The 26326-nt window shown below is 49.6% G+C and overlaps 1 protein-coding gene and 1 long non-coding RNA gene across 2 annotated transcripts in view; one reads left to right on the plus strand and one right to left on the minus strand.

Moving 5' to 3' along the window:
• LOC117019507 (uncharacterized) overlaps positions 1-18107 on the minus strand; it is a 29070-nt gene extending 10963 nt beyond the window's left edge. The window contains exon 1 of the long non-coding RNA XR_004422505.1: positions 18088-18107. This is a non-coding gene — a long non-coding RNA (uncharacterized LOC117019507). The remainder of the gene's footprint in view (positions 1-18087) is intronic.
• A 225-nt stretch (positions 18108-18332) lies between these two features.
• Positions 18333-26326, plus strand: part of GTF3C1 (general transcription factor IIIC subunit 1) — a 65989-nt gene continuing 57995 nt past the window's right edge. Inside the window, 5 exon segments of the mRNA XM_033101032.1 lie at positions 18333-18596; positions 21538-21747; positions 25873-25892; positions 25895-26007; positions 26009-26049. Of these exon segments, the coding sequence (XP_032956923.1) occupies positions 18376-18596; positions 21538-21747; positions 25873-25892; positions 25895-26007; positions 26009-26049 (605 nt within the window). The 5' untranslated portion in view covers positions 18333-18375.

Below are 26326 nucleotides of genomic sequence, written 5' to 3' on the forward strand. Positions count from 1 at the left end.
TCAAACTTCCCGTACACTTCCCGAAAGGACACAGCCTTTCACAGCCACTGCTGGAGGCTAACAGGGCATGTGTGATACTTGATGCATAAGGAACTGTATGGTCCATGATAAAAACACGTATGCAAAATGTCATTTTACGGTATTATGGATGGTAATTAAGCTATTCATATTGTAATTGCCCCATTTTCCTCTCAGGGTTGGAGGAGAGTGGCGGGCTTGGAGCTCATGGAAGTTAAATGCCTGTTGCTGCAGCTCCACTGGACTGGGCACCTACTATGTGCCCGCTCTATGCACGGGCTTCACCTCCCACATCCTCACAACCACTCCTTAGATCAGGGGTCGGTAAACTGTTTCTGTAAGGAGCCAGATAGTAAATACAGAGGGTCTGTGAAGTGGTGGGGCTCAGTGTTCTGCTGATCACCACTCTCATGTCACCACCGTCACTGTCACCACCCTCACCGTCACCACCCTCATGTCACCATCCTCACCATCACCATCCTCACCGTCACCATCATCACCCTCACCACCCTCACTGTCACCATCCTCACTGTCACCACCCTCACTACCCTCACTGTCACCATCCTCACTGTCACCATCCTCACCATCCTCACTGTCACCATCCTCACCACCGTCACTGTCACCACCCTCACCGTCACCACCCTCACTGTCACCACCCTCACTGTCACCATCCTCACTGTCACCATCCCCACTGTCACCATCCTCACTGTCACTATGCTCACCATCCTCACTGTCACCACCCTCACTGTCACCATCCTCACTGTCACCATCCTCACCATCCTGTCACCACCCTCACTGTCACCATCCTCACTGACACCACCCTCTCCATCCTCACTGTCACCACCCTCACTGTCACCACCCTCACTGTCACCATCCCCACTGTCACCATCCTCACTGTCACCACCCTCACTGTCACCATCCTCACTGTCACCACCCTCACTGTCACCACCCTCACTGTCACCATCCTCACTGTCACCATCCCCACTGTCACCATCCTCACTGTCACCATCCTCACCATCCTCACTGTCACCACCCTCACTGTCACCATCCTCACTGTCACCATCCTCACCACCCTCACTGTCACCATCACCACTGTCACCATGCTCAGCGTTACCACCTTCAATACCGTCACCACCACCATCATCACCGTCCTCGTGTGAGCTCACCGGAATCAGAGCTCTGCGTGCCCCGCCACGAACTCCAGGCTAAGTACACAAAGCAACTCATTCACTCTTCTCAGCTCCCCTCTGAAATGGGTACCGCTCTTACCCCCACTTACAGAGGAGGCCGCTGAGCCCCACAGAGGTTAGGAAACTGGCCCAGCATCACAGAGCTGGCGAGTAGACGGGCCTTGATTTCAATCTGGGCCGTTTGGCTACAGGGCCTGCGTTCTTATCCACGAAGCTACCCTGTCCCTCCGCCAGATCTCTAAAGACAAGAAGGCCGGAATTTGTTGAGGAGGGAATGTGACTTAAGGAATTCTTTCTGTGATGCAGCTTCTTAATGTCCTTTGGACTCCTCAAGCAATTAATCACGGGATTAGAAGCAAATGATTCCCCAAGGGTAAAGGAAGATGGACCTCCCCTCTAGCCAGATAAATGCCATAAAATGCCAGATGTGGAAAAGCAGGCTGGACAGCAGACGCGCATGACCACCTGCTCAGGTAAAATGCTCAGCTGTGGCTGGCAGGGCTGGGCTTTGGAGCATAAAGGTGACTTGCGGGAATCCCGCAGGCAAAGAGGATCCCTGCAGGGACCTCCCCAAAACAGAGGAGTTTGGAACAAAGGATTTGTTTCTCCCCACTGGGGTGATGGTGCTTCCATTTCGTGACTAAAGGGAGCTTATTTCTGCTGTTGTCCACATAGGAGGGCTCACGCCGCTCTCATTTTATGTATCTATGTAATTTAATTTAAATGACAAATATCCCACTGACATACCACTTTCTCTCACGGATCCGACTGGCAAAAATCCAGAGGTTTGACAATACACATTTGGCAAGAGCGAGAAAGCAGGCACTTGAGCACCGCTGGGAGGAATACGAAATGACACAGCCCCTTTGCAGGCTGTTTTGGCGATATCCTCAAAAGCACAAAATGCATTTTCCCTTTGAGTAGCCATATCACTCCTAGCAATCTACCGTGAAGAAACACCGCCACAAACAGGAAACAAATGCATACACAAGGTATTCGCATTCTCACTGGATGATAATTTGCTGTAGCAAATATTAGCAATAACCCATAAGTCTAAGAGGAGGGACTGGCTGAATAAGTAAGGTGAATCCACACAAGGAAATGGAGTTAGGAGAAAGAATGGACAAGCTCCCTATCGACGTATAGATTGGCCAGAGGTTAAGTGAAAAAATCAAGGGGCAGAAAACATAATGTAGTATGCAATCTTTTCTCTAAGAAAGAGGGAAAATAAGAATTGGTTCTATAAAGAACCACTTGGAAGATACATGCATAAGCGCGACTTATCAATGTACATATTTTTATATTGTTTTTATTTTTTGAATGATTTATTTGGATCAATTTCCTATCCAAACAACGAAAATAAATTTAAAATATTAAATGTCTATAAGGCTGATTTGAATGTTTTAAAAATATGAGAAATGCCACAGATTTTCCCATCTAAGGTCTGAGAGGGGGTGTTCTCTGGGATGGGCCTGGAGTAGCTTCTCTGAACCTGGGGCCCCCGAAGCTTGCTAGAAAGAGAACACAGTATTTTCAGAGGACAAACTGCCTTGTTTTAAGAGATCAATCTGTAACACGTGAGAGTTACGGATGACATGACAAAATATGGTTTCTGGAAACGAGAGTTTCTTAGCTAAGCCAGTAAGCTACTGGAGACCCGCTCATTTACTGGTGGGCCAAGTTTTTAGGAAATGGCTAGCCAATATGCGAATGGAGAAAGACAAAGGAAAGGAAAATTGAGATCTGTTCTAAGGGGTTGTCTGGAAATCGTTTCCTAGTGCTTCCTGTGCAGCTACCACTGCCGGTTCTGCCCCAGCCCATAGGACTTGGGATCCCCTATCATGAGTAACAACAAAGCCATTTGGCTCAGAGAAGCAAAGAAACTTGCCCGAGGTCACAGAGCAAGGGGAAGACCTTGGGTTAGCAATGAGTCGGTCTGGCGGCTAATCAGTGTTCACTACAGCCGCTGCCTGCATACCCCCTTCAATTCCAGGAGGGGGCGCACCCCAGTCCCACTGCCATTACCACCCCCACCCCCACACGCCTCCAGCCCTATCCCAGCTTCCTGAACCTTGAGCCTGACTCTGAACCACAGCCTTTGCAAAGACACGAGTGGGAGAGTAAGGCGGCGGGGTGGGCACAGGGCAGCCCGGCGAGCACCTGCCCAGCCGGACGGGTCCAGCCGCTGGTTTCCATGCAGAAATGTCAGCTCAGTTTTGTGGGATTTGATGTTTCCAGAGAAGTCCAGTTTGAGGAGAAAGGGTCTCATTTTTAAATGTTGACAAGTAATTAAAAACTTTTTAAGCTCTGTGCAGGCCCAACAAAACAGGCATGTAGTTTCCAGCCTAATAGGTAATTAGGCAGAAGACTAGAAAATCTTCCCCTCTCCCCAATGTTTCTTTACCTCAATGACGCTTTTATTGGGGGGGACCTCTTTGAGGAAAGCTCATATAATAACAGAAGTCCTTTAGACGAAGAGCACGACTGTTTGGAAGCCAGGTAAGTGTTGGCTTTGACACACTCACCTTTTTAAATTCCCCATGTGTGTCCCCAGGCTGGATCTGGCCCTTGCAGTCAGATACAGTCCCTCTTCTGAAAGCCTGAAACATCCCTGACATTCTTCCTTTGCATTTTCTGTGTAATTCAAATTCCCAGGGCCCAGTTTACTGCCAAATTACCTGAGATAAACAAGTCATGCTAAGATCCTCTTTTCCTTTCCAAACCCAAACGGCAGCTGGCAACTGGAAATGGTTATTTATAACCGAGGCACCGACAAGCACACACGCATGTGCTTGGTGTCCAAATCCTTAGCCATGCATTCTCTTTGGCCAGCCTCCTAATTAGTTGAGAGCCTGGGGGCAGTGCTGTGCGGTAGTTAAGAGAGAAGGTTCTGGGTCAGCCTGTCTGGCTCAGCCTCGCATTACTTGTTTGGGAATCCTAATTGTCCCAATTCCACGTCAGTTAATTGTCAGGATTAAAAGAGTACATGGGAAACACTTACGAGGTCGGACAACTAAGTTCACGAACTCATCCTAGAAAAAGTGCTACGTACCTCACTGCTGAATATCACTACGGTCACCTTTGAAGGACTCCCCTTGGGAAGCTATGCACCGACGCTAGTGCCTAGTCCACCCTTCAAAGCAGTTTTGGAACTCTTTTTCTGGAATCGCCATCAGAGCTGTCATATTACCCTTGATGTCCTGAATGTCATCAAAATGTCTTCCTTTCAATATTTCCTTTATCTTCAGGTAAAGAAAGAAGTCATTGGGGGCCAGATCAGGTGAGTAGGGAGGGTGTTCCAACACAGTTATTTATTCACTGGCTAAAAACTCCCTCACAGACAGTGCCCTGTGAGGTGGTGCATTGTCATGATGCAAGAGCCATAAATTGTTGGTGAAAAGTTCAGGTCGTCTAACTTTTTCACACAGCCTTTCCAGCACTTCCAAATAGTAAATGTGGTTCACTGTTTGTCCAGTTGGTACAAATTCATAATGACTAATCCCTCTGATATCAAAAAAGGTTAGCAACGTCGTTGCCACAAGTTCACAAACTTGTCAGGCCTCGTAGAACAGCACCCTGTACACATAGTAGGTACTTAGCACTTAGTGGTTCCCTCCCGCAGAAACGGCCGACTGTTCCCGGATCTCAGCAGGTTCTGCTGAAACCTGGTACCCAAATACATCCTGAGCCTGTCTCTTCCTCTTCATCCCTCTGTGAGCCCCTCTGTCTTTTCACCAGCACCTATGTGGTTTCCCACATCATCCATCTAAAAACAAGACTATCAGGTGTCTGCTCAATGCCCCAGGGTGTCCCTCTCCCCCGGCTCTCACCCCTCCACCACCCAGTTTTTCTTCTCCTAGAATTCAGATTCCTTCCCACCTGGGGGCCTTTCCCCTCTTCTCCCTGGTCTGCTCATCAATCAGATCTCAGCTTCAGGGGGCTGACCTGGTCAGAGTGGAGGAACCCCGACATCCTCTGCACAGCACTTACTGATCTGTGCCTCGTGGATGCACCTGGGGTCTGTCTTCCCCACTAAATCTCAGCTGTGTGAGCTCGGAAGCCACTGCCTGGCTTTTTTATCACTGAATTCCCCACACCTGGAACAGTGCCTGGAACGGAGTAGACATTTCTGTAATAGATGAACGAGTGAAGGACCAAATTTCTGAATGGACGAGGCAGGGAAGGGACAGGAGGCACGATGATGAATTGCTGGGAAGACTTCATTTTCTCTCAGCGTGCTTTCCTGACCCTTACCCCTGCTCCTTCTGGGACGGCGAAGCAAAATATGACAGAGGAAGTTTAATAACATTGTTGATAATTGGAAAATATTGATTTTTTTTTTCCATTTGAAATAGTGAGAAGTCAATGCCACACTTCGGTAATCTAATCAGCGGCCTGTGTGACAACAGCTTCCAGGCTGAGATGTACTTTGGTCCAACTCTGTACCCACCACACAAAGACCCAAACCCTCCCCGCTCCACACACCAACCCAGGCTCCATCCGCCCAGACAACTCCCCAGAGAAGACAAGTGCGGACACTGCATTTGCACAATGTGTGTGCATGTGTTTGTGTATCCAAATTAAAGTGTCTTCTGAGTGTTTGAACCCCACACACGCATACAAAAATGACCTGCCAAACCACCTTGGAAAACACGAAAAATGGTGTGTGCAATCCCCTGGAATCCTGAGGGGAGAGACGCATTTTTTTCTTGTGATGGCTCATTTTTCCTGAGGGCCTATTAAGTACTGGGCAGCATGCTAAGGGCTTCGGATGGATGAATTCATTTGATTCTCAGCCGGTGGGAAGGCCCTACTATTAATCTCCATTTTATAATTTAAGAGTCTAGGCACTGACAGATGAAGTAACTAACTCCCCTGAGGTCATGGCTCGAAAGGAGTTCCAGAATTCCAACCCCCTCAGTCCAACTCCACAAGCTCTGCTCCTTCCACGCCTCTCCAGAATGAAGGGGGCACGGGGAGGAGAGGGGGAGAGGGAGGGGGACGGAGAGAGAAGCACTAATCCTTTGCCCTGGTTTATCCCAGTTCCCATCTTCAGACTTAAAATGAAATCTCCATCTCAAAGAAGGCGAGGGACAGAACTTCCTACTGTGTCTCATTAGGAGGGAGCTTTGTGTGTGTGGGGGGGGGAGTGGTGGGCACTGGACTGGAAGACTGGGGCCTGCTCCCCCATCCTGGGCCTGCTCCCCCATCCTGGGCCTGCTCCCCCGTCCAGGGCCTGCTCCCCCATCCTGGGCCTGCTCCCCCATCCTGGGCCTGCTCCCCCATCCTGGGCCTGCTCCCCCGTCCAGGGCCTGCTCCCCCGTCCTGGGCCGGCTCCCCCATCCTGGGCCTGCTCCCCCATCCTGGGCTGCCCATCTGGGGCACGTCACTCCCCATGCCTCGGCCTCCCTATCTGATAAATGACAGCGGCCAGACCAGATCTAAAGTCCCTCACTGGCTGAGTCCAGCCCACAGACATGTCTAGTCTCTATAACATTAAAAAAACATTTCTTTTTAGCCAACATTTAAATCTTGGGAGATTTCACATTTAAAATTCCTAAGTTCTGAATTCTCCTGAGAAACGGAAAGATCTGGCAACACGGGTCCTGTATTCCTGCCTGGAAACAGTTGTTGGGAGCCCAGGGCAATGGCTGCCAGATGGCACGGCGCCCCCTGGCTCCGTACCCACCCCAGGTTGTCTCCCTGCCTCTGAGGTCGAGTCCAAGTTGCCACTTATTAGCAGATCTGAGTTTCTTTTCCCTACAGTGAAGATAAAAGTGACCACGTCCCCAGTGAGAAGCACCGCCACCGCCACCATCATCATCGTCATTGTCATCGCAGCTAACACCAACACATGTGCTAATTGTGTGTCAGGCCCCGATCTAAGGTTTTTGCATCTATTAATGCAACTAATTCTCACAATCCCCTGGGAGGATAGGGTTATTACCTCTATTTCATAGATGACGGCGAGATGGAGGAAGGCACATGCTTAGAAATATGTAGACAATTGATTTCTTTGTGAAACTGAAGACCATTCCCAGGCGTGCAAAGTGTATTTAGGTGTTGAAAGAATGTGACTTAAAACTGCATCATTCAATAAATCCGGACGGCTGCAGTCATCTAGATCACCTGCCCGTTCCCTGGGGGTGTCTAAACTCCTGAGCCCTGCGCGGGCGCCACAGATCAGAGCCACCCAAATGGGATCCTGGACTAGATGTCTCAAGTCCTGCCCAGCTCGAGCCTTCTGTGATTTTAGGTGGATTCATCAAGTGTACCTACTTCGTTTGGGACCCTTTGGAAACACACACACACAGAGCACTGCAAGTTCAGGTAGACTTCAGAAAGTGGTGGCCCCTGCGGTTGGTGCGCAGACATCCGGGGCTCCGACTTCCTGCCAGGTGTCACTCACCGCTAACCTTCCTGTCCTCAAAAGACACGGGAAGTCAGGGGCTGTCTCCAGAGAATCCATCAGCTAAGGGTGGTCAAAGTAGCATCGGGTTCCAAAATGAAGCTGGGGCTGGGATTAACAGTGACTTTGCTTGGCCAGGAAGTGGGGGGAGGACAGGAATATAACTGAGAAGGGGAGGGAGAACAGCACGCAGAGGCTGTGGGGTACAGGAAAGGAAGCGAGCACAGGATGTGTTACTAGGACTGGGCAGAACCACTCCAACGGGCAGTGTCTGGGGGAACCACACTTGTCCACTAGAGAAACAGGAACCCGGCGAGGTCTCTGGAAGCTTGGCCTGGAGGCTTGGCTGCAACTGCAAGGGCCTTTTCTCTGTCTGCTTCATGGAGACCAGCCAACAATTCACTAAGAGACAAATCGCTTCGTCACCTTCCCGGTTACAATGTCAACCCAGCAAGCAAACACGCGTGGACATCTCGCAGTAGCAGTCCTTGGGCCACGTGTTGGGCATACGAAGGAGTACAAAGTGGGCTCTACCCTCAGAGAGGATGACTCGGCCGGAGGCCCTTACCCGCGAGGGCACGACACACGAGGAGCCACGGAACGCTGCCCCTTGGCAGATAACGTCACTCACTGTCATCCACACTGGGGCAGTGACCTGACAGAAGGGCACAGAGGGCAGGGAACACAGCATGGACCAGGCAGGGGAGTGGGAAAGGATATGGCGTGCTCGAGAGGTGGCCGGCTGTCCGAGGGGCGCTGGGCAGGGCTTGAAGTCTGAGCTGCCTGCAGGGTCAGGCCCACGTTCCCCGTGCAGGAAGTGAGCCCTTGGTGACTGGCACCACCGGTCAGAAGAGATCAAACCCGCGTCGCACATCAAGGTCAAGGAGGGCGGCACTGTTCAGTGCTGAGAACCAGGGCTGTGGGGCAAGGGGGCCCAGGGAGACCGAAGCACCGTTTCACCCGGAGGCTGAGAAGTCCAGGCGTTTATGGGGAAATCTCTATTTTTAAGTATGGGAAAACACAGCGATGGACCCAGTTCATTCAGCCCCCTCTAAAATCTCTGGGCATGAGAGATGAGAGCAGGTGGGTGACTATTTAAAGATGAGGCTGGAGATCTGAACAACCGAGGGATGGGGCAAGGGAGGGGAAGAGCTTCCCCAGGGAAAGTCTCCAATTAAAGGTGCTATGTCCGCCGGGCGATTGTTAAGGCTACTGGGCACCCCAAGAAACATCCGTAGTCAGTCCTGTGCATTAAGGGCAACTGACACTTCCTGATTCTTATATCAAGTGCTCTGTCAACAGCTCCGAGCGCCTAGCCAATCACATTGCTCCTTGGATCCCTTTCCCCAGGTGTGAGAACCTGGCCCCATGCTGGCGCTGGCGGGGACAGCTGTTTGATGAATACCAGAGGGTGGGTGGGAGCTGAGTCCTGGTTCTGGGGTGCAACTACCCCTAGCTATGGGGTGGAAAATGGGCACAATTACAGTAAGTATCATATCGAGCCATCTCAAGAATCACATTGGACCTTCTATAGCAGGACGGTCAGCATTTTTCCTGGGAAGGGCCAGAGAGTAAATATTTTTAGCCATATGGTCTCTGTCACAACTAGTCAACTCTGCTACTGAAGCATGAAAGCAGCCAAAGGCTGTCTGTATGCATTTGTATGCACATGGATGTAGCTGTGTTCCAATAAAACTTTATTTACAAAGGCAGGCAGGGGGCCAGAGTGCTTTGGGAAAAGTGGAGACCTTTACAAATGCTGTTTTCTAGGTACTCGCCTGTTGGGTTGCAGTTGTCTGTTTATGTCTGGCTTTCTCACCAGACTACGAAGCTCGGGGCAGAGAATACTATATATCTCCCTCCCCCCACCCTTTTTTTCAGATTAAAACTAAACAAGCATAGCACAGTATGGCACATATAAGTCTATGTGGATTTTCCAAATTGTCCAGGTTAAGAATAGAGCAGGATTGTAACTTCAAATGCCTAAGGGGCCCAGGCAGGTACCAGATGTGATGAGGGAAACCAGTCAGCTCGGTGCCGTGATGAATTGGAAAGCATCTCCCCCCTTCTCCACTTAGCTCCAGCTGTGAGGGAACTGTGGCCACGCAGAATTCTGATTCAGTGTTAACAGACTTTGTTGATTATTTTAAAGAAAACACCATAATCGGGTATTTATGAGAAATCTCTCAATGTTTCACTGTTGACAACTAATTCAAATATTTTAAAAAACAAAACATTATGGGCCATTATATGCCTAACGGCTATTTCAGCCAGAGGCTCCCAATGTGTAACCTGGGATATAAAGAATTCATTTTCAAAATTGCTACATCTCTATGTTTTAAGGATTAAAAAATGTAACTGGCATGTAAAAAGCAAATCAACTTCACAGAAAAGTTTTGAAAGCAGTACAATGGATTCCCACTTAACCTTCACCTGCATTCAATCTTACTCATCTTGATAAATCTCTGGATTCCAGTGCCCAGGAGGCATTGAAATGTTGTCGAGTCACCGAATAAATGTCCTAAGGAAAAATAAGCAAAACATAGATGTGCCAAGTCCTATAAGCTAAAACGGCAGGGCGGACTGAATGCTGAAAAATATCATGAAAAAAGAAATGAATCAGATTCAAGGATGATAGCCAAGGAAGGAAAAGGGAACAGACGCGGAGACCATACATTTGTTTTGCTGGCTGAATGCTTGCTTTGTTTTATTTTGTGCTTATTTTTCGCTTGGCTCATTTTAAGTGGTAAAGGAAATAGACAAATCACCAGGAATCTAGTTAAAACCACACAAGAACAGAAGAGACCAGACACGCTGACGGCATGCTTTCTGCAAAACCTTCCTGATTCAACTGTAATCTGGGATTATTTAGCCAAGCAAGGCTAAATTTCATCTTGGCATGATTAATTCTTTGAGAAAGTTTGCTGAGCAAATGAACAGTATAAACAGGGAAATGTTAAATATTTGCTCTTGGGGGAAGCAAAAGCAAATGAGCAGTTTTAAAATCCTTTCTAATTATACTGATATGCTGACCTTTTGTCTAATTATTGCGTTCCTTGAAAATTGAGGAGAAATTTTTTTTTCCCCTAAACCATGTCATATTTTTAAAAACACTGAGTTGAACAGAAAGGTAGGCATGATCACAGACAGAAGACTCACACGTTGCCAGCTTAGCTTGATGAAAATAAAAAGTGTCAAACACTGGTTTTTCTTTTATTACACACAGAGTGAACTTTGTAATTACAAAGATTATTATTTGCTCGAGAGCTTCATCAGATTCCCTCCTCCCTCGTCTGTCAGCAGTGGAGGAAGCGTGCCCATTTGCAGATAATGAGAGTTAGTTACCATGTAGGCGAGCTTTTATCCGAGGTCTGACAATTAAGTTCGCAAACTTGTTCCAGCGATGTTGCTAACCTTTTTTGATATCAGAGGGATTATGAATTTGTACCAACTAGACAAACAGTCAACCACGTTTACTATTTGGAAGTGCTGGAAAGGCTGCATGAAAAAGTTAGACGACCTGAACTTTTCACCAACAATTCATGGCTCTCGCATCACGACAATGCACCAGCTCACACGGCACTGTCTGTGAGGGAGTTTTTAGCCAGGAAACAAATAACTGTATCAGAACACCCTCCCTACTCACCTGATCTGGCCCCCGATGACTTCTTTCTTTACCCGGAGATAAAGGAAATATTGAAAGGAAGACACTGTGATGACATTCAGGACATCAAGGGTAATAGACGACAGCTGATGGCCATTCCAGAAAAAGTTCCAAAACTGCTTTGAAGGGTGGACTAGGCGCTGGCGTTGGTGCATAGCTTCCCAAGAAGGGACAGGCTAGTTAGCAGGATTGCTAGGTAGACAGAGGGTGGGGGGGAGGGTCGGGGTAGAGAGGGAGGGGGCATGGAGGGCGGAGGGGAGGTGGGGTCCCTGGTGGAATAAACAAAAAAGCAGCCATATCCTGAAACTCCAGGTTCTGCAATGTCTCCTTCACTCTAGGACAAAAGCATGGGAATACGCCTTGAGGTTAATAAATAATCTCAAGTCCCTTCTGGTGGGACAAAGGAGCAGATCTGACAGGAGTGAGTTATTTTGTTAATCCCTTCTCAGGATGGGCAAACAGGACAAACCTGATGGATGAATCCCATTAGAAGCCTCCAACCCCCTTCCCCAAGCAGGCAAGGGAAGGTGTAAAAGTAAGAGCTTTAGCTTTAGCCTCAGTCACTGGGCACCCCATTCGGGACCCCTGTCCTGCTCGGGAGCTGCAACCTCTGCTCCTGCCTCTAATAAACTATCTTCCTATACAACTTTTTGCCTCTCCCTGGTCTGTGTGTCTATTCTTCAGCTTCACAAGACACAATCCCGGCCCACACCCAGAAACTGCCGGCAGATCCACCATCATCTACATCATTTGGGGGCTCACAGAAAAATATTCCCACTTCAGGAGCACTTCAAAGGTGACCATAGTGATATTCAGCAGTGAGGTATGTAGCACTTTTTCTAGGATGAGTTCGCGAACTTAATTCTCAGACCTCATATGCTGGACCTGGTGTTCAGCGCGTTCATGCAGCCTCATTGAATCCACAACGATGGATTCACCAATGGTTACTGATACAGGAGAGTTAACATGTCCCTAGGTAGACAGGCAGGTCCGTGGTGGAATAAACAAAGACAGCCATAGCCTAAAACTCCAGGTTTTGAAATCACTCCTTCAGGGGTTTTGAAATCGCTCCTTCGCTCCAGGACCTAATGTAACAAGGCCTTGAGATTAATCATAAAATTCCTTCTGGCCTGACAAACGAAACAGATCTGATAGACAAGATTGGGTTACTTTGCTAATTCCTTTAGGAGGGGCCAGCAGAACAAACCTGGTAGACGGATTTCATTAGAAGGCGCCAGTTCCCTTCTTCAAACAGCTCCCCTTCCCCAAACAGACAAGGGAAGATATAAAGTAAGAGCTTTTGCCTCAGTCACGGGCCACCCCCATTCGGGACCCCCTCCCGCTCGGGAGCTCTGACTCTTTGCTTGCAATAAACTATCCTCTTTTTAAAACTCTTTGCCTCTCTTGGGTCCATGTTTCCATTCTTCGGTCTCACAAGACACGATTTCTGCCTACACCCAGAAACTGCTAGCAGATCCTACATCATCCACGTCATTTGGGGAATCACAGGAAAATATTCCTCCATCGTTAGCAAACAAGACAAGCTAGGCTTCATCATCACCTCCGTTTTATGGGCAGGGAAGCCGAGGCTCAGAGAGGTCAGAGTCCACAGCTGAGAGCCAAATCCAGGGCGGTTACGTAAACCTTCAAATCTATCAGCATTACATCACACTGCATCCCAGAGCCGGATAAAACCTGCCCAAAGTCCAAACAATGGACCAGAAAAAATGTTGTGAAAAGCTATGGTGATTTGGACATGCAGAATAAACCAAACTACAATCCAGTTTGGCGATACTTGGTACATAGTGAAGTAAGCTTTTGTGATTTTCAGAGGTGAACATCTTTCTAATAAGGCCAGTTTGACTTATCTAGTTGGCTAGAATCACACTTTATCAGGCTATGCATTACTTTACCCAATAGATATATGCCTATAAAATAGTGCATAACTCAAAAGTTTTAAAAATTGAAATGGAAAAAGAGATCCTTTGAGTGTTAAATCGAACCTTAGGGCAAATTCTTTCTTCAGGAGAACAAAGTTTTCCTTTTCGTGACCAATCTGAAAACGAACGGGTTCCTCCATTGGGCCACAATAAAGCTCCAAGAGAGCTGAGATGGTAACAATTAGACGGAACCAAGCGGACTTCTTGAAAATGGCCTATAGCAATGTTTCCCAAAGTATGTTCCGCAGATCCTATGAGGAAGATGGGTTCCCAAGGACAAAACTATTCTCATCACAATTCTAAGACTTTTTCACTGTGTTGATATTTGCACTGAAGATGCAAAAGCAACAGAAGGTAAAACAGCTTGTAGCCTAAGTGGTTACAGGCAGTAGCACCAAACTGTCCTAGGAATCATTTTTTAGCCATGTACTCACACTAAAACAAACAAAAAATCATGTTCATTTAAGAATGCCCTGATGAAACAGGAAAAATCAATTGTATTAAATCTAGACACATGAGTACACATTTGTAAATATAATGTGTACTTTTGCTACATGCCAAAGTACAATGGTTGATCCCACAAAATACCTGTGTGATTGAGTTACCAGCTGAACTAGCCACATATTGGACAGAATGTCATTTTTACCTGAAAGAACAGCTAAGAGACAAACTATAGTCATTCAGATTTGGGTATTTGGCAGACAGTTTTTTCAAATATGAAAGAAGTGAGCCTTTCACTTTTAGGAAACAACTGACAGTATTTGTTGCCAATGATAAAATTCAAGCTTTCAAGTTAAAACAGTAGAAAACTTGTTTCCACTCCTCCCTTGAGTTTAATAGCTTTCCAATACTTAAACTCATTTTTAAAAAATAAAAGAGTGGTGATACTAATGAATGTGATTTTTTTGATATTGTGTAGTAATATGCCATTTGATATTGTGTAATGAAATTTCCAATGTCAAGATTTGGAAGATTTGCGTAACTCAATGAAGTAATAATTTTTCCAAATGACCAGTGCCTAAGGTTATAAAATCATACATGAGTAAAACATTCAGTGGAAGAGCAAGATAGACCAGTGGATTTTAATGTAACAGAGTACAAAGGTTCACCGGTATGATTTCAGCTGCCACATTGTGACTTATCTCCAAGCAACTACAACTTGCTAAGTTTTGGTCAAGTATCAAAGAATGTATAGTTATCTGAACAGGCAATTAAAACACTCCCTGTTCTAACTGCATATTTGTGGGGCCTGATTTTCTTCAAATACATCAGCCAAAATAACAGCACGTTGCTGAAGCAGAAATGAGACTCTAGCTGCTTTCTATTTAACCAGACACTAAATAGATCTGAGGAAATGTAAAATAATGCCACTCTTCCTACTAATTGTGGGGAGGGATAACCGCTGTTTTTTGTGAAAAAGTATTATTTATGTTCAGAAGTAAGGGATTTATTGTTAGGTTTAAATGCACTGATCAACGAATGCTTTAAGATTTTCTCAGCTTTAATTTCTGACATGGTAAATATCATAGCTATAATATACATAAACAAGCTCTTTTGAGGTAAGACTATAAAAGCATCCTGAGACCAAAGAGATTTGAGAATTGACCTTTCCACACGGCAGTCTGGCAAATGACCTTTTTATAGTACCTCGGAAGTACAAAGGGCAAAGTCGGCTTTTAAGCACCTAAGATTGTTCAAGTAAAAAAAAAGAAAAAGAAAAAAGAAATTCCACGCTGCATTAAGTGGATATCACAAAAGAACAAATTCTCCAGAAGTGAGGGAGAGTGGTAAAACGAGGAAAATCACCTGGATTCTAGCACAGTCTCTCTAGATATTAGCCTCCCCACCTACAAAATGAGCTATCAGAGTAGCCGAGTTTTAGATCGCTTCCAATTGTCACTTCCATGATTCTAATCAAGGACCCCCTCCATGGGCGGCCACAGCTGGCAGCTGGCCTTGTGACTGCTTGGCCCACACGGTATTTGGAAAAGCGCGCCAGGGAAATAATTGGTTGGAGCGACGTGAGAAGCTTCCCTTTCAGAAGAAGAAATTGATTTTCAGTCACAGCCCAGTTCAGCCCACTCCCTTGCTCCTGCAGTAATCTGCATTTGCAACCTCTGGAATGAACGGGCCTCTAAACCCTCTTCTCAATCTCAAACCCCGCCACTCAGTTCCAGAGACAACGTGTCGGGGTTCCTTGCTCACTCTGCCACTTGCTGGCTGGCTGATTTGGGGCAAGTTATTCAACTTCTCTGAGCTTCAGTTTTCTCATATGTGAAACGGGATAACACTCGAATCAAAGGGCTGCTATGCAGGGTCGCAAGGTGTGGCTAGACGGCATTTACCGAGGTCCTGGCACTGACCAGTACCCGTAATTAACATCGAAGCACGGAGAGCATTCCCTAGTCTCCTCCACCCCCCTCACCAAGTCCCATTTTCAGCAGCTGGTGATTTCTCTCCCCACAGGACGCTCACCTACCCCCATACTGATATGGGAGAGACCCCTCACTATAGAGATTTTAAGATCCCTTTTTCTTTGGCTCTCTGGTCTTTTTGAAAGCTTTCTTTTCTTTCTTTGCCTTTTAAAGATCCTGCTTCCTATACATTTACTATGCAGACCAGTTTCAATGCTTCTATTTACTTCACCCCCGTGCTGGCTCTGTGACCTGGGAGAAGTTTTGCACCTGTGTGGGATCCACTCCTGGCTCCAACTTAAATCTACATAACATGTGCAACAGGTGGGAAATGATGTGGGCCAAGCGAGCAGCCCCCCCCCACTAAAAAACTTTAAGTTTTCTTTCCTATAGCGATTTTAAGTTCCCTTTCTCTTAAGTCTCCTTTTCCCCACTTTCTTATCTCCTACCTCCTGCTTTAAATAATTACCCTAAAACTTGGGATTTATACTTGTTGATTGTAATCATTGAAGCCCAATGTTCTTTCCAACCCATTCTGGGCCCAGCTCCAGGACAACTGACGCCACCTGAGTGACCAGCTGAATGACCACAGGTTCCATAAGAGCCGATGGATTTTTCATCACGTAGCCTCCCCGCACCAACAGCTTCGAGCTCTGCTCTTTAAGAAATTTATTAATTAAAATCTATTTTTCCTCATTTAGGGGCCCTGGGGATACAGATGATGCCCCAGCAAGATCACCAGTCCCAACCAAAGAAGCCAACACGGTCTTCCAGGTGGATCTCGGATCTCAAGACACCTTCCTCTCATCTGAGATCAGATAGGGCGAGAGTCCCGTGAATCCCCACTAGGTAGGGACAGCTCTACGCCCCTGCCCAGCAGGAAGCAGATACAGAAGAAAAGACCTCCTGCCCCTCAACTTCCCGTAGAGATTTGATGGGGATCACGTCTCTCAAGGGGAAAACAAGGCAGGCAGTTAGAGACAGGCTTTGGGTTTCTCCATTACCATCTGTGGGGACAGAGCCCCAAAAAGCAGTTTCCAGGCTCTCGGCCTCACATAGAAAGGTGCTGGCTCAGGTAGTAAATGGCCATCGACTGTGATCAAATGGCCAGCAGCTGTGGCTAGTTGGCCGTCAGCTGTAACCAGTGAGCCATTAGCCATGAATATAACTGCCGTGGCTAGGCTAGGAGAAGAGGCTAGCAGAGAAGAAAAGAGAGAAAAGGGGAGCTAGCAAGAAGATGGTGGCTGAGTCTGCAAGCGGCGCAGTGAGGGTTGAGAATTGTGTTGCTCCTGGTTCCTGTGTCTCCAACCCAGCCGCCAGTGAGAGTATAGTGGTGTGACTCCCCTACTTATGGTTCCGTGGGTGTTCCTTTTTGGCCTCACCATGTCCTGCGTTCTTGTGTGGGGAGCGGGACCAGAGACCCCTCATGAGACCCCGCCTGACACCCCTCACTACACCATCCAAAAGACCCCCCCCTCTCTCCAACATTTGCCCTTTTCACTGTAATTATCTACCCCTACAAGGAACAAACGGGTGCGAATTACCCAACTAGATTAAACCGGCCACTCACACTGGCGCAGCACAGGCCACAACAACACTCATTTCACCTGGGCCTTATTAACCCATCGTTCTAATATCACACATATGCCCAGAAGTTCATTATAACAGAGTGGATTCTGGGAAGGAACCTGCGCAGTCTAAAAAGATGAGGTAATAGCCTCTTGTCAATCACAGGTGTCAATCAAGTAGTCCCATGCCCAGAAAGGAACAGCCCATTCTAGAGAGGGAAAAAAAAAAAAGGGATAAAAACTCCAAGTCCTCCCCAGTCCCCGCCTTTCAGTCGCTCCAGCCTTGCGTTGCTCGGTTGCTCGGGTCCACTCCAAACCCCTTTGGAGTGTACTTTTTCTTCTAATAAACTGCTCTTTCACCACTTGACCTCGGTCTCTCGTTCAATTCTTTGCCCGAGATGCCAAGAACCTGGACACCGTGCCAAAGAGCGCCCTTGGTCCGGCAGCCAGAGCGCCTAAGATTCCCAGTTTTGCTGGAAGGCCCGGGTCCCACCCCAGTCTGGGAATCCAGCCCGGACGCCGCCCGGCTGGACCCGCGGTGTGAGGACCAAGCCTGGACGTCGCTCGGAGAAGGGCCCACTCTCGGGTAACAACACCCACTCCTAGGCCACACAAGACCCACCTGAGACCTCCACTTCCCCTTTCCCACCCTTCGCTGAGCCCCCGGCCAGTACCGAGTTCCCGCTGGGCAGAGGAGCCAAACACTGACCACACCCCCCAGCTTCGTCGCCCCACCCCCGACCCCTAGGCTCCCTGTCGCTCAGACCGGAGACCACCGTGGGTCAGGCAGTGATGGCCCAGGGGTTCGTGCCCTAGGATTCCGCCCGGAGGGATGGGAGAATAACTAACTACCCGACTTCCCTGAGGGGCCCACGGACACTCACCATCCATCCCTAGAGGCGGCGGTTCCGGGTGCTAAACCGGAAGCGGCCTGTGCACTGTTTGCAGTTCCCCTGGTTACTGTGGGGTTCCGAGCCAATGGCGGTGGAGTTCCACGGACTGAGCCCGCCCCAAGGGGCGTGACGTCACGCAGGAGCGCTGGAACTCCTCCTCCGGGCGCCGGGTCCGCCCCGCCTCCTGGGGGTGGGGGCGCTGCGGGTCGTTGTACACATGCGCACTGGATCGGGGCGCCGAACGGCGTGGTGCGCAGGCGCCCCAGCACTGCGAGAGCAATGGACGCGCTGGAGTCGTTGTTGGATGAGGTGGCCCTGGAGGGGCTCGATGGCCTTTGTCTGCCCGCGCTGTGGAGCCGGCTGGAGACGCGAGTGCCGCCCTTCCCTCTGCCTTTGGAGCCCTACACGCAGGAGTTTCTGTGGCGGGCCCTGGCCACGCACCCGGGCATCAGCTTCTATGAGGAACCTCGCGAGCGGCCGGACCTCCAGCTCCAGGACCGGTCAGCGGCTTGGCCCTGCGGGCGGGCGGGCGGACAAGCTCAGGGCCAGGGGTCTGATGGAGCAGGGAGGGGACCAGATTCTGACGGGAGGGCGCGGGGGAAAGGAGTGGAGCCGAGCGAGAACCGGCAGTTTTGTTGATGGGCGCGGTGTAAGGTTTATTTGGGGTCCCTCGGGCCTGGCAGGGCCCAGGCGTCTGCTGGAGTTGGGCGTCATCGGCTGATGGATGTAGGGGGTCGTCTGATGATGCCCCCTTCTGTCCGTGCGTATGTTTGGGGTGATCGTGAGCAGGATTGGGGGGGATATCCTTGCAGCTTCAAAGAGTATTTCCTCTGAAGTGGACGGTAGGGTTGGAGTGGGAAGGCAATTCAGATCAGGATTAGAGACAGTTGAGGGCTGGCGGGTTGGCTCAGTCGGTTAGAGCGCAGGGCTCGTAACACCAGGGCCGCCGGTGGGATTCCCACATGGGCCAGTGAGCTGCGCCCTCCACGACTAGAGTGACGACAAAGACTTGACTCGGAGCTGAGCTGCGCCCCCCACAACCAGATTGAAAAACAACGACTTGACTTGGAGCTGGTGGGTCCTGGAAAAACACACTGTTCCTCAATAAAAATTTTAAAAAAACAAAGAAAAAAAAAGATTAGAGACAGTTGTGTTCCACAAACCGATATGGGGCATTCATTCTGTGCTGGAGTCGATGCCCGAAAGCAACTAGAGAGCTTGGTAACAACAAGCTGAGCAATAATAATAATAATAATAATAATAATAATAATAATAACAACAGCTAGCATTTATCGAGTGCTTCTGATTGGCCCGGCGTGTACTATTCTAAGAGCCTGTTCTGGGAACTTGAGGATATTAAACTTCATGCTCCCAGTGCCCCTATCTGGTGGGTGCCGTTATCTTCCCCATTTTGCAGAAGAGGACATGGTCCGAGATGAAGTAACCTGACCAAGGTTATGGCAATTATAAGGAACTTCAAGTGTTGACTTGAAGCCAGGCCATTTGTCTCCAAAGGCTGCGCTTTTAAACTACACTGGGAGGGAGAGGAGAGTTTCCCAGAGGTAATACTGTCCAAAACAAGACTTAAAAGTTGGATTTCGATGGCCACTTGGCAGAGTATTCTGGACAGAGAATACCACAAATGTGAAAGCCTGGAGGACGAAAAATAAGTTTGGTTGAAGTGTAGAATCCGAGGCAGGGAATGAGAAATAACGGTTGACATCTACATGTGCTTATCGTGACCTGGGACTGTTGTAAGATCCTGCCATACAGCAAGTTATTTTTTACAGCAACTTTAGGAAGTATATATTATTATCCCCATTTTCCTGAAGTGCAGAGAGGGGAAGTGATTTGATCCAGGAAGTCCAGGTACAGAATCCACTCTGTCCTTAACCAAACTGGACTGGAGAGTTTATCCGTGGTCTTTTCCATCCACTTAAAAGATTTGGAAGCCTCTGAAGGGAGGGTTAGCCTAGGGGCAAAGAGAGAAGTTGAGAGATTTGTGGTAATCCAATCACGAACTACCAGTCATGGTTTAGCTTAACCATAGAGGGTGAGAATGAAGAGGCAGATGGAATCTAGACGGGGAAGAAGAATCGGTGACTGATGGGATGTGGGGTATAAAGAAAAGTCAGAATCCAAGGTGATGCCCCCTGGTTCCTGATGTTCGGGGACCTGGGTGAATTCTGCCGCCCTTCAGTGTGGGAGGAACACAGAAGAGCAGCAAAGTGGTTGCCTTTGGGGGGAGGTGGGGGTGGTGCTGAATGTATTCTGAGACACATCGTGTCTGCGGTTGCTTGGGGTTATGCAAGCGGAGATTCTGTTTAGTAAACATCTGGTTTCATGGGAGTGAAAGCAGGTCAGAGGGAGGGACAAAGCTAGTTCCGTGGAGCCGTCCCATATGGCTGGTACCTCCCATATGGCTGATACCGTGTTTTCCTGAAAATAAGACCTAGCCGGACCGTCAGCTCTAACACGTCTTTTCGAGCAAAAATTAATATAAGATAAAGCTGTTGGCTAGGATCATCCCTGAGAGAGAGTGTAGCGTGATTAGAAACCTTAAGAGGTGAGATGCACCCCATGTAAAGGCTGGATGGGGGACTCGGAACCTTCAAAAGAAGACTGGGAAGGTGTGGCTGGCGAGACAGAGGGCGCCAGCAGCCCAGAATGGTGTCCTGGAAGCTGGGGAAGAGGTGACCTGAGAATGGAGGGTTAAACAGTGCAGAGGTCACAGAGAAGGCGAGGAAGAAAGGGTTGAAAAGTGTATAAGGAATTTGGCCTCAACTAGACCAGCGCAGGATGGGAGCAAGATTTCTGAGGAGACTTGAAAAACTTGGCTGCCTGGATAAAAGAAGAAACACAAGTCAACAGAGGTCTCTCTGGGCTTGATAAGAGGCGACTGAGAGAATGTGGTGCCGAGAAGGGACTTGGGGAGAGGCAGTCATGACTTTGGTTTTGATTTCACTGAATTTGAGGTGTGTAGCAGGACTGATGTTTGGGGAAAAAACAGTATGGATTGAGGACTCAATGGTGAGAATTGTTAACATGCAAGTGACAATTTGAAACCGTACAAAGTGGATGAAGATTCCTAGAGCGGTAACTAAAGAGAGATGGAAAGATGACATCTGAAGGAGGAAAACCTTAAATCATTACCCAGCCTGGTGGTTTGGAGACAAGGCCCCAGATTTGGAGGAAAGCCAAAAGGCCAGGACTGGGGCCAATATGGTGATTCGGGTTCCAGCATTCCGCTCCTGGAGTGGGTTGAGGGGCTTCTGGAAAGATCTGTTTTCGGGGCAGAGAACACTGCTTGTGCATTTGTAAGGCAGGAAGACTGGGGATCTCACTCCCTCTCTGATCTCTGCGGGAGGTTGTCAGAACACGCCCACGAGGCATGATGTCTGAAGCCGAGCTGTGGGTCCCTGTTTGCGCTTTCCTCCTTAGGTATGAAGAAATCGATTTGGAAACTGGGATTTTGGAGTCCAGGAGGGACCCGGTCCCTCTGGAGGATGTCTACCCCATTCATATGATCCTGGAGAATAAGGACGGCATCCAGGGCTCGTGCCGGTACTTTAAGGAGAGGAAAAACATTACCAATGACATCCGGACGAAGGCTTTGCAGCCCCGCTGTACGATGGAGGAAGCCTTTGGCAGGTAACTGATTTGCACCTGGGGAAACTCCTGGGCTTCTGCCCGCTTTGCAGGCAGGGTGTGGTCAAAGCACCAGGACCGGTGTGCAGTCTCCACGTCATCCCCACCCTAAGCCAGTCCTCTCCCCTCTTCACTCTGCTCCCGTTGGGGCTCATTTTCCTCAGCGGGGGGGTGATGGGCGGCTGCCTTTCTTTCCATTTGTGTCCACAGTCCTGGCACAGGCAGGCAGAGCAGGCAACTGCCATCTGGATTGGTGCCTTTCGTTCTCTGCCCAAGCCGGGCCCTGTGATTTAGGGTTAGAGGAGGTGAAAAAGGGTAGCCCTGTCGAGGGCCGAGATGGGGTGCTTCGCTTCCTTTTCTCCTCCCCCAGCCCCGCTCCCATCTCTCATGCTGTTTCCTACCTCTGTCAGTCAGTTCCTCTTTCTCCGTGATTGTCCGTCTCTGCCTGTCTGTCTGCCGGGGTTCTGTCCTCAGCACGTTCACGTGGCCTGACTCTCTTACAGCAGGACCGTCTCCTGAGCTGCTCAGATCCCCTGCAACTCCGGCTCACTCTCCTGTGGTGACAGCCGTGCTGTTTTGGAAGAAGTAGCGACACTCACTCTTTGTCCCCCTTTGCCTGCCTTCCCCTCCACTGCCCACTGAGGTCCTGATTTCTGCCATTATCTCGTCTTCTGCCTCTTCTCGAGTCCCGTCCTCTAAGATCTCTGTTAACAAGCCTCAGACACTTAGCCGCTTTCTCTCCTTGACCCCTCGACAGCGTTAGGGACTTTGGAAGCTTTTGCCCCTGTGGCTTCCCGCTCTGTTTTGTTTTTCTGTTCTAGCTAATCCTCACCTGCTCCTTTGTGGATTCCCAACTTCCTCCGACCCCTTCGATGTTGGCGGCTCCCAAGGGCTCTGTCGTCTCCCCAGGCCCTCTCCCAAGGGCCACGTGAGATGTCTCAATGTCCTGCTCCTCTTACCCAGTTTGCCCGGAAGTCAGAGCATAACTCACTCTGCTGTACCCCAAACCTGCTTTCTCTTCCTTTTCTTCCCCCTTTGGTTTCTTTATTCTGGTCTGGGGTAGCCCATGCACCTGGCTGCATAAGCCATATGCGTGAGACTCTCCTTGAGCCCTTCTCTCCCTGAATTCTGCGTTCAATTGGCCACAAGTCCTGTTTCCTCAGACCCCCCTTTGGCCTCAGATTGATGCAGTAGTCCCCTGACTAGCTCCCTGTGTGCTGTCTCTCCTCTTTCCAACTCTCTACATGACATGGGAGGTGGTTGTTTTTAAGGTGGACCGTGATGTGTAGTGCCTGGGTCACTCAGGGCAGAGGTTTCAAACTGGCCACATCTGCCCCCGGACGCACTTTATTTAAGTCAGCATGCTGTTTTGTTTCTTTTACATTTAATTCCATTGCTACTGTTTAAAAGTCTGGCTTCCTCGCTTCTCTTGAAACATCGCAAGGTCCAGCTGCCACGGGACTGAATTTGTACGGGGCGCCTTTGAGGCGTGCCCCGCGCAGTTCCCCACAACCTGCCGATGGCCCATTGGGCACTGCAGGACCCAGCTCATAACCGCCCGGCGGCCTGACCTCAGCCCCTCTGCTTGCCCCACTTTCCACGATGCTGCAGCCGGAACACGCAGGCCGAGTTCTGCCCAGAGCAACGGCCCAGGCGGTCCCTTCTGCCTCGGCTTTCACACCCCTCCTCCTCTGTCAGCCTTCAGTTCAGCTCCTCACAAAGGGTGCCCGTTGCAGACTCCATCATATTACTCTTTTCAGTACCAACAACGGTCTTAAGTGTTGTGTGTGTCACTCTTTCCTCACAGGACTCGAAACTCTTGAGGGCCGTAGCTCTAGGATCTAGAATATTCCTGGTACAAAGTGAGCTCCTAAAACTGCATGTTGACTGCCTGCCTGTGTGGGTCGGACGTTATAACCCCTGACCTGTGCCGCGGAATCGAAACTCCGCAGCGTGGCATCGAAAGGCCATTCAGGACGTGGACTCTCACTGACCTCTCAAGCTTCCCTTATGCTTTCTAACTTGCCACCGCCCCAGACTTGCCGCCATGCCACACGACTCGCCTCCCACAACTCGCATGTCCCTTCATTGCACCCAGAACCTTCCAAACCCTGCTTCCTTACCCTTCACCCACCCGGCTGACTGCTAACTCAAGAATCGCCTTCTTGGAGAGTTTTCCCTCATTACTGTGCACACGCTGTAGTCACACACATAGGGTTACGTTGGTGGTCCTCATACCTGTCACTTGATAGCCTTGGCCAACAGAGCTGCTCTCTGTCAGTGCTGTTGTCACCATAGAGTCAACAATAGAGTAATTTTCTCGCCTTTCTCTTTCAGTGACTGTGAGCTCCTTGAAGGTAGATACCATTTTTATTTATCTTGGTACCTCTGGTGCTTTGCATAGCGCTTAATCCATATTTTATAACCTGTATGATGACTCCAGCCTGCAGATTGAGCTTAGCAGGAGTCTCTGTGTCTGCAGACTTACGATAATCCTGGGTAGGAAACTAGTCTGAGTACTTTTTTTTCTTTCTTTTTTTTTTTTTAAGGAGGGTACAGCTCACAGTGGCCCATGCGGAGACTGAACTGGCAATCTTGGTGCTACCAGCACCGCGCTCTAACTAACAGAGCTAACCGGCCACCCCGAGTACATTTTTAAACCAGCAAATCAGTTCCCCCATTTTCAAACTTTCTTTTCTCGATTGACTTCTTCCCGTGTAACGTAATGAGCCTGTTCTGAGACGAGCGAGTGTAGGTCCTGGGTTTGCTACATGCAGACACAGGAAGTGGACTCGCTCTCCCATATGTTCATAGCCACATTGTTTTTGACGATGGACCGTGCAGGCTTCCAGGATCTGCAGAAGGCTAGTTATAGGTCACAAACAGTGTGAGGAAGCTGTAGGAAGCTTCTTTCTCCCTTGTGCCCAGGTGGTGGTAGAAGCACGTCATCTGAGTGAGTGAGAGGAAAAGAGTCAGACTCGGTGATGTGACATAAGGCAGATCTCGAGGTCAGGCGTCCAGAAGCAACAGGCGAGGATAAGTAGGACTGGCTCCTACTTATGGGCCTTATATAAGGACCCTCGGTGACTCATCCATCCAGGAAAGGGAGCTCCTCCAATCGGGTACAGCTCGATGCCAAGGAGTGAGTCAGTGAGTGGTGGATTCTTTGCCTGCACACCTGCGTGGGATCTCTGCTGCAGGCCCCGGGCCCCAGGAGTGTGTGAATGGAGTGGCCAGTCTGCCCAAGACCTGCGTTTAGGTTTCAGGCGAGGTCTTGCAGCGGAGCCTCAGCCTAAAGCGGTGGGGCCCATCAGGCCTCGGCAGAAGAATCAGTATTCTCAGCCGGGTCTCTCGGTGCCTTGTCTTCTTTCTCAGACGTTGTTTTTCACACGCCAGGTCAGTGGGAGAAGCTAAGGATTTGCCCAAGGCCTGGCCTGCAGACAGCAGACAGCAGGCCCCTGACGACACAGTTCAGTGTGTCAGACTCTGAGATTTGCTGTATCCGTCCAGTGCGGGAGGCTGGCTCATCCATCTCACAGAGCTCCAGCCGTGCCCCAGGATCCTTGTAGGCACTGAGGCTGTCCTGGGGGACAAGTCTGCCTCTTACAGGGCTTCTCTTTGAAAGGGGGAGTGACAAGAATGTCTCCCCTAAAAAAGGGGGAGTGCTAGGTGCTGTGAAGAAGAAGGAAATGGCCAGAGGTACCATTCTGGAGAGGCCTAAGGAATTGACATCTGAGCAGTGACCTGAACGATGAAAAGAATGCATCGCTTAAAGACGCTGGGGAAGCGCTGCCAGGCAGAGGAAACGGCGTGTCTCAGGACCAGCAGGGCTGCTGTGGGCCGGGGGCGAGGACGGGGACAGCGTCTGGGACGTTCCAGGCCCTCGCGGGGCATTGGGTTTGGGCCTGTGCGCCTGGCCCGGCCCTGCCCGGGAGGGCCTGAAGCAAGGAAAGGACGGCGTGGGCTCTTCTCCCCCTGAACCCGTGCAGCACTGAGACTGAAACGGGCTGAGCTGGGGGTTTGTGGACCTCAAAGAAGCAGAAAAGGGCGATGTTCCAAGGTGCTGTGTTTTCGTCTTCCAATCTTCTTCTGATTGTCATTTCTCGGTGTGGTTGTTTCTGGCTGCAGGTGGGGGAAGAAGCTGGTCATCGTGGCCTCCCAGGACATGCGCTATCGGGCCTTGATAGGACTGGAGGGGGACCCCGACCTGAAGCTCCCTGACTTCTCCTACTGCATTCTGGAGCGACTGGGCCGGTCCCGCTGGCAAGGGGAGCTCCAGCGAGACCTGCACAGCACGGCTTTCAAGTACGGGGTGCTTTGCTTCTCTCCCTCAAACAATGGGTCCCCCCCGATCATCATGCCCTGCTGACCTCTCCCCGCTATTCGCCTAATCCCTGCCACCTCGGGAGTCCCCAGCCCACGGTGACAGGGAGCACAGAGACCCTGGGGGGACCACATAGGTTATTGTCCAAACCAGACATTTTGGGAGTGGACGGTGGAGCTGACCAGAAGGGACACCAAGGAAGTGGGCGTAAGTGGGGACCAGGTGGCAAACCAGGAAGTATGGTCACCCGAGTTAATT

The sequence above is a fragment of the Rhinolophus ferrumequinum genome (genome assembly GCF_004115265.2).
Source record: "Rhinolophus ferrumequinum isolate MPI-CBG mRhiFer1 chromosome 15 unlocalized genomic scaffold, mRhiFer1_v1.p scaffold_54_arrow_ctg1_1, whole genome shotgun sequence".
Taxonomy (NCBI): Eukaryota; Metazoa; Chordata; class Mammalia; order Chiroptera; family Rhinolophidae; genus Rhinolophus; species Rhinolophus ferrumequinum.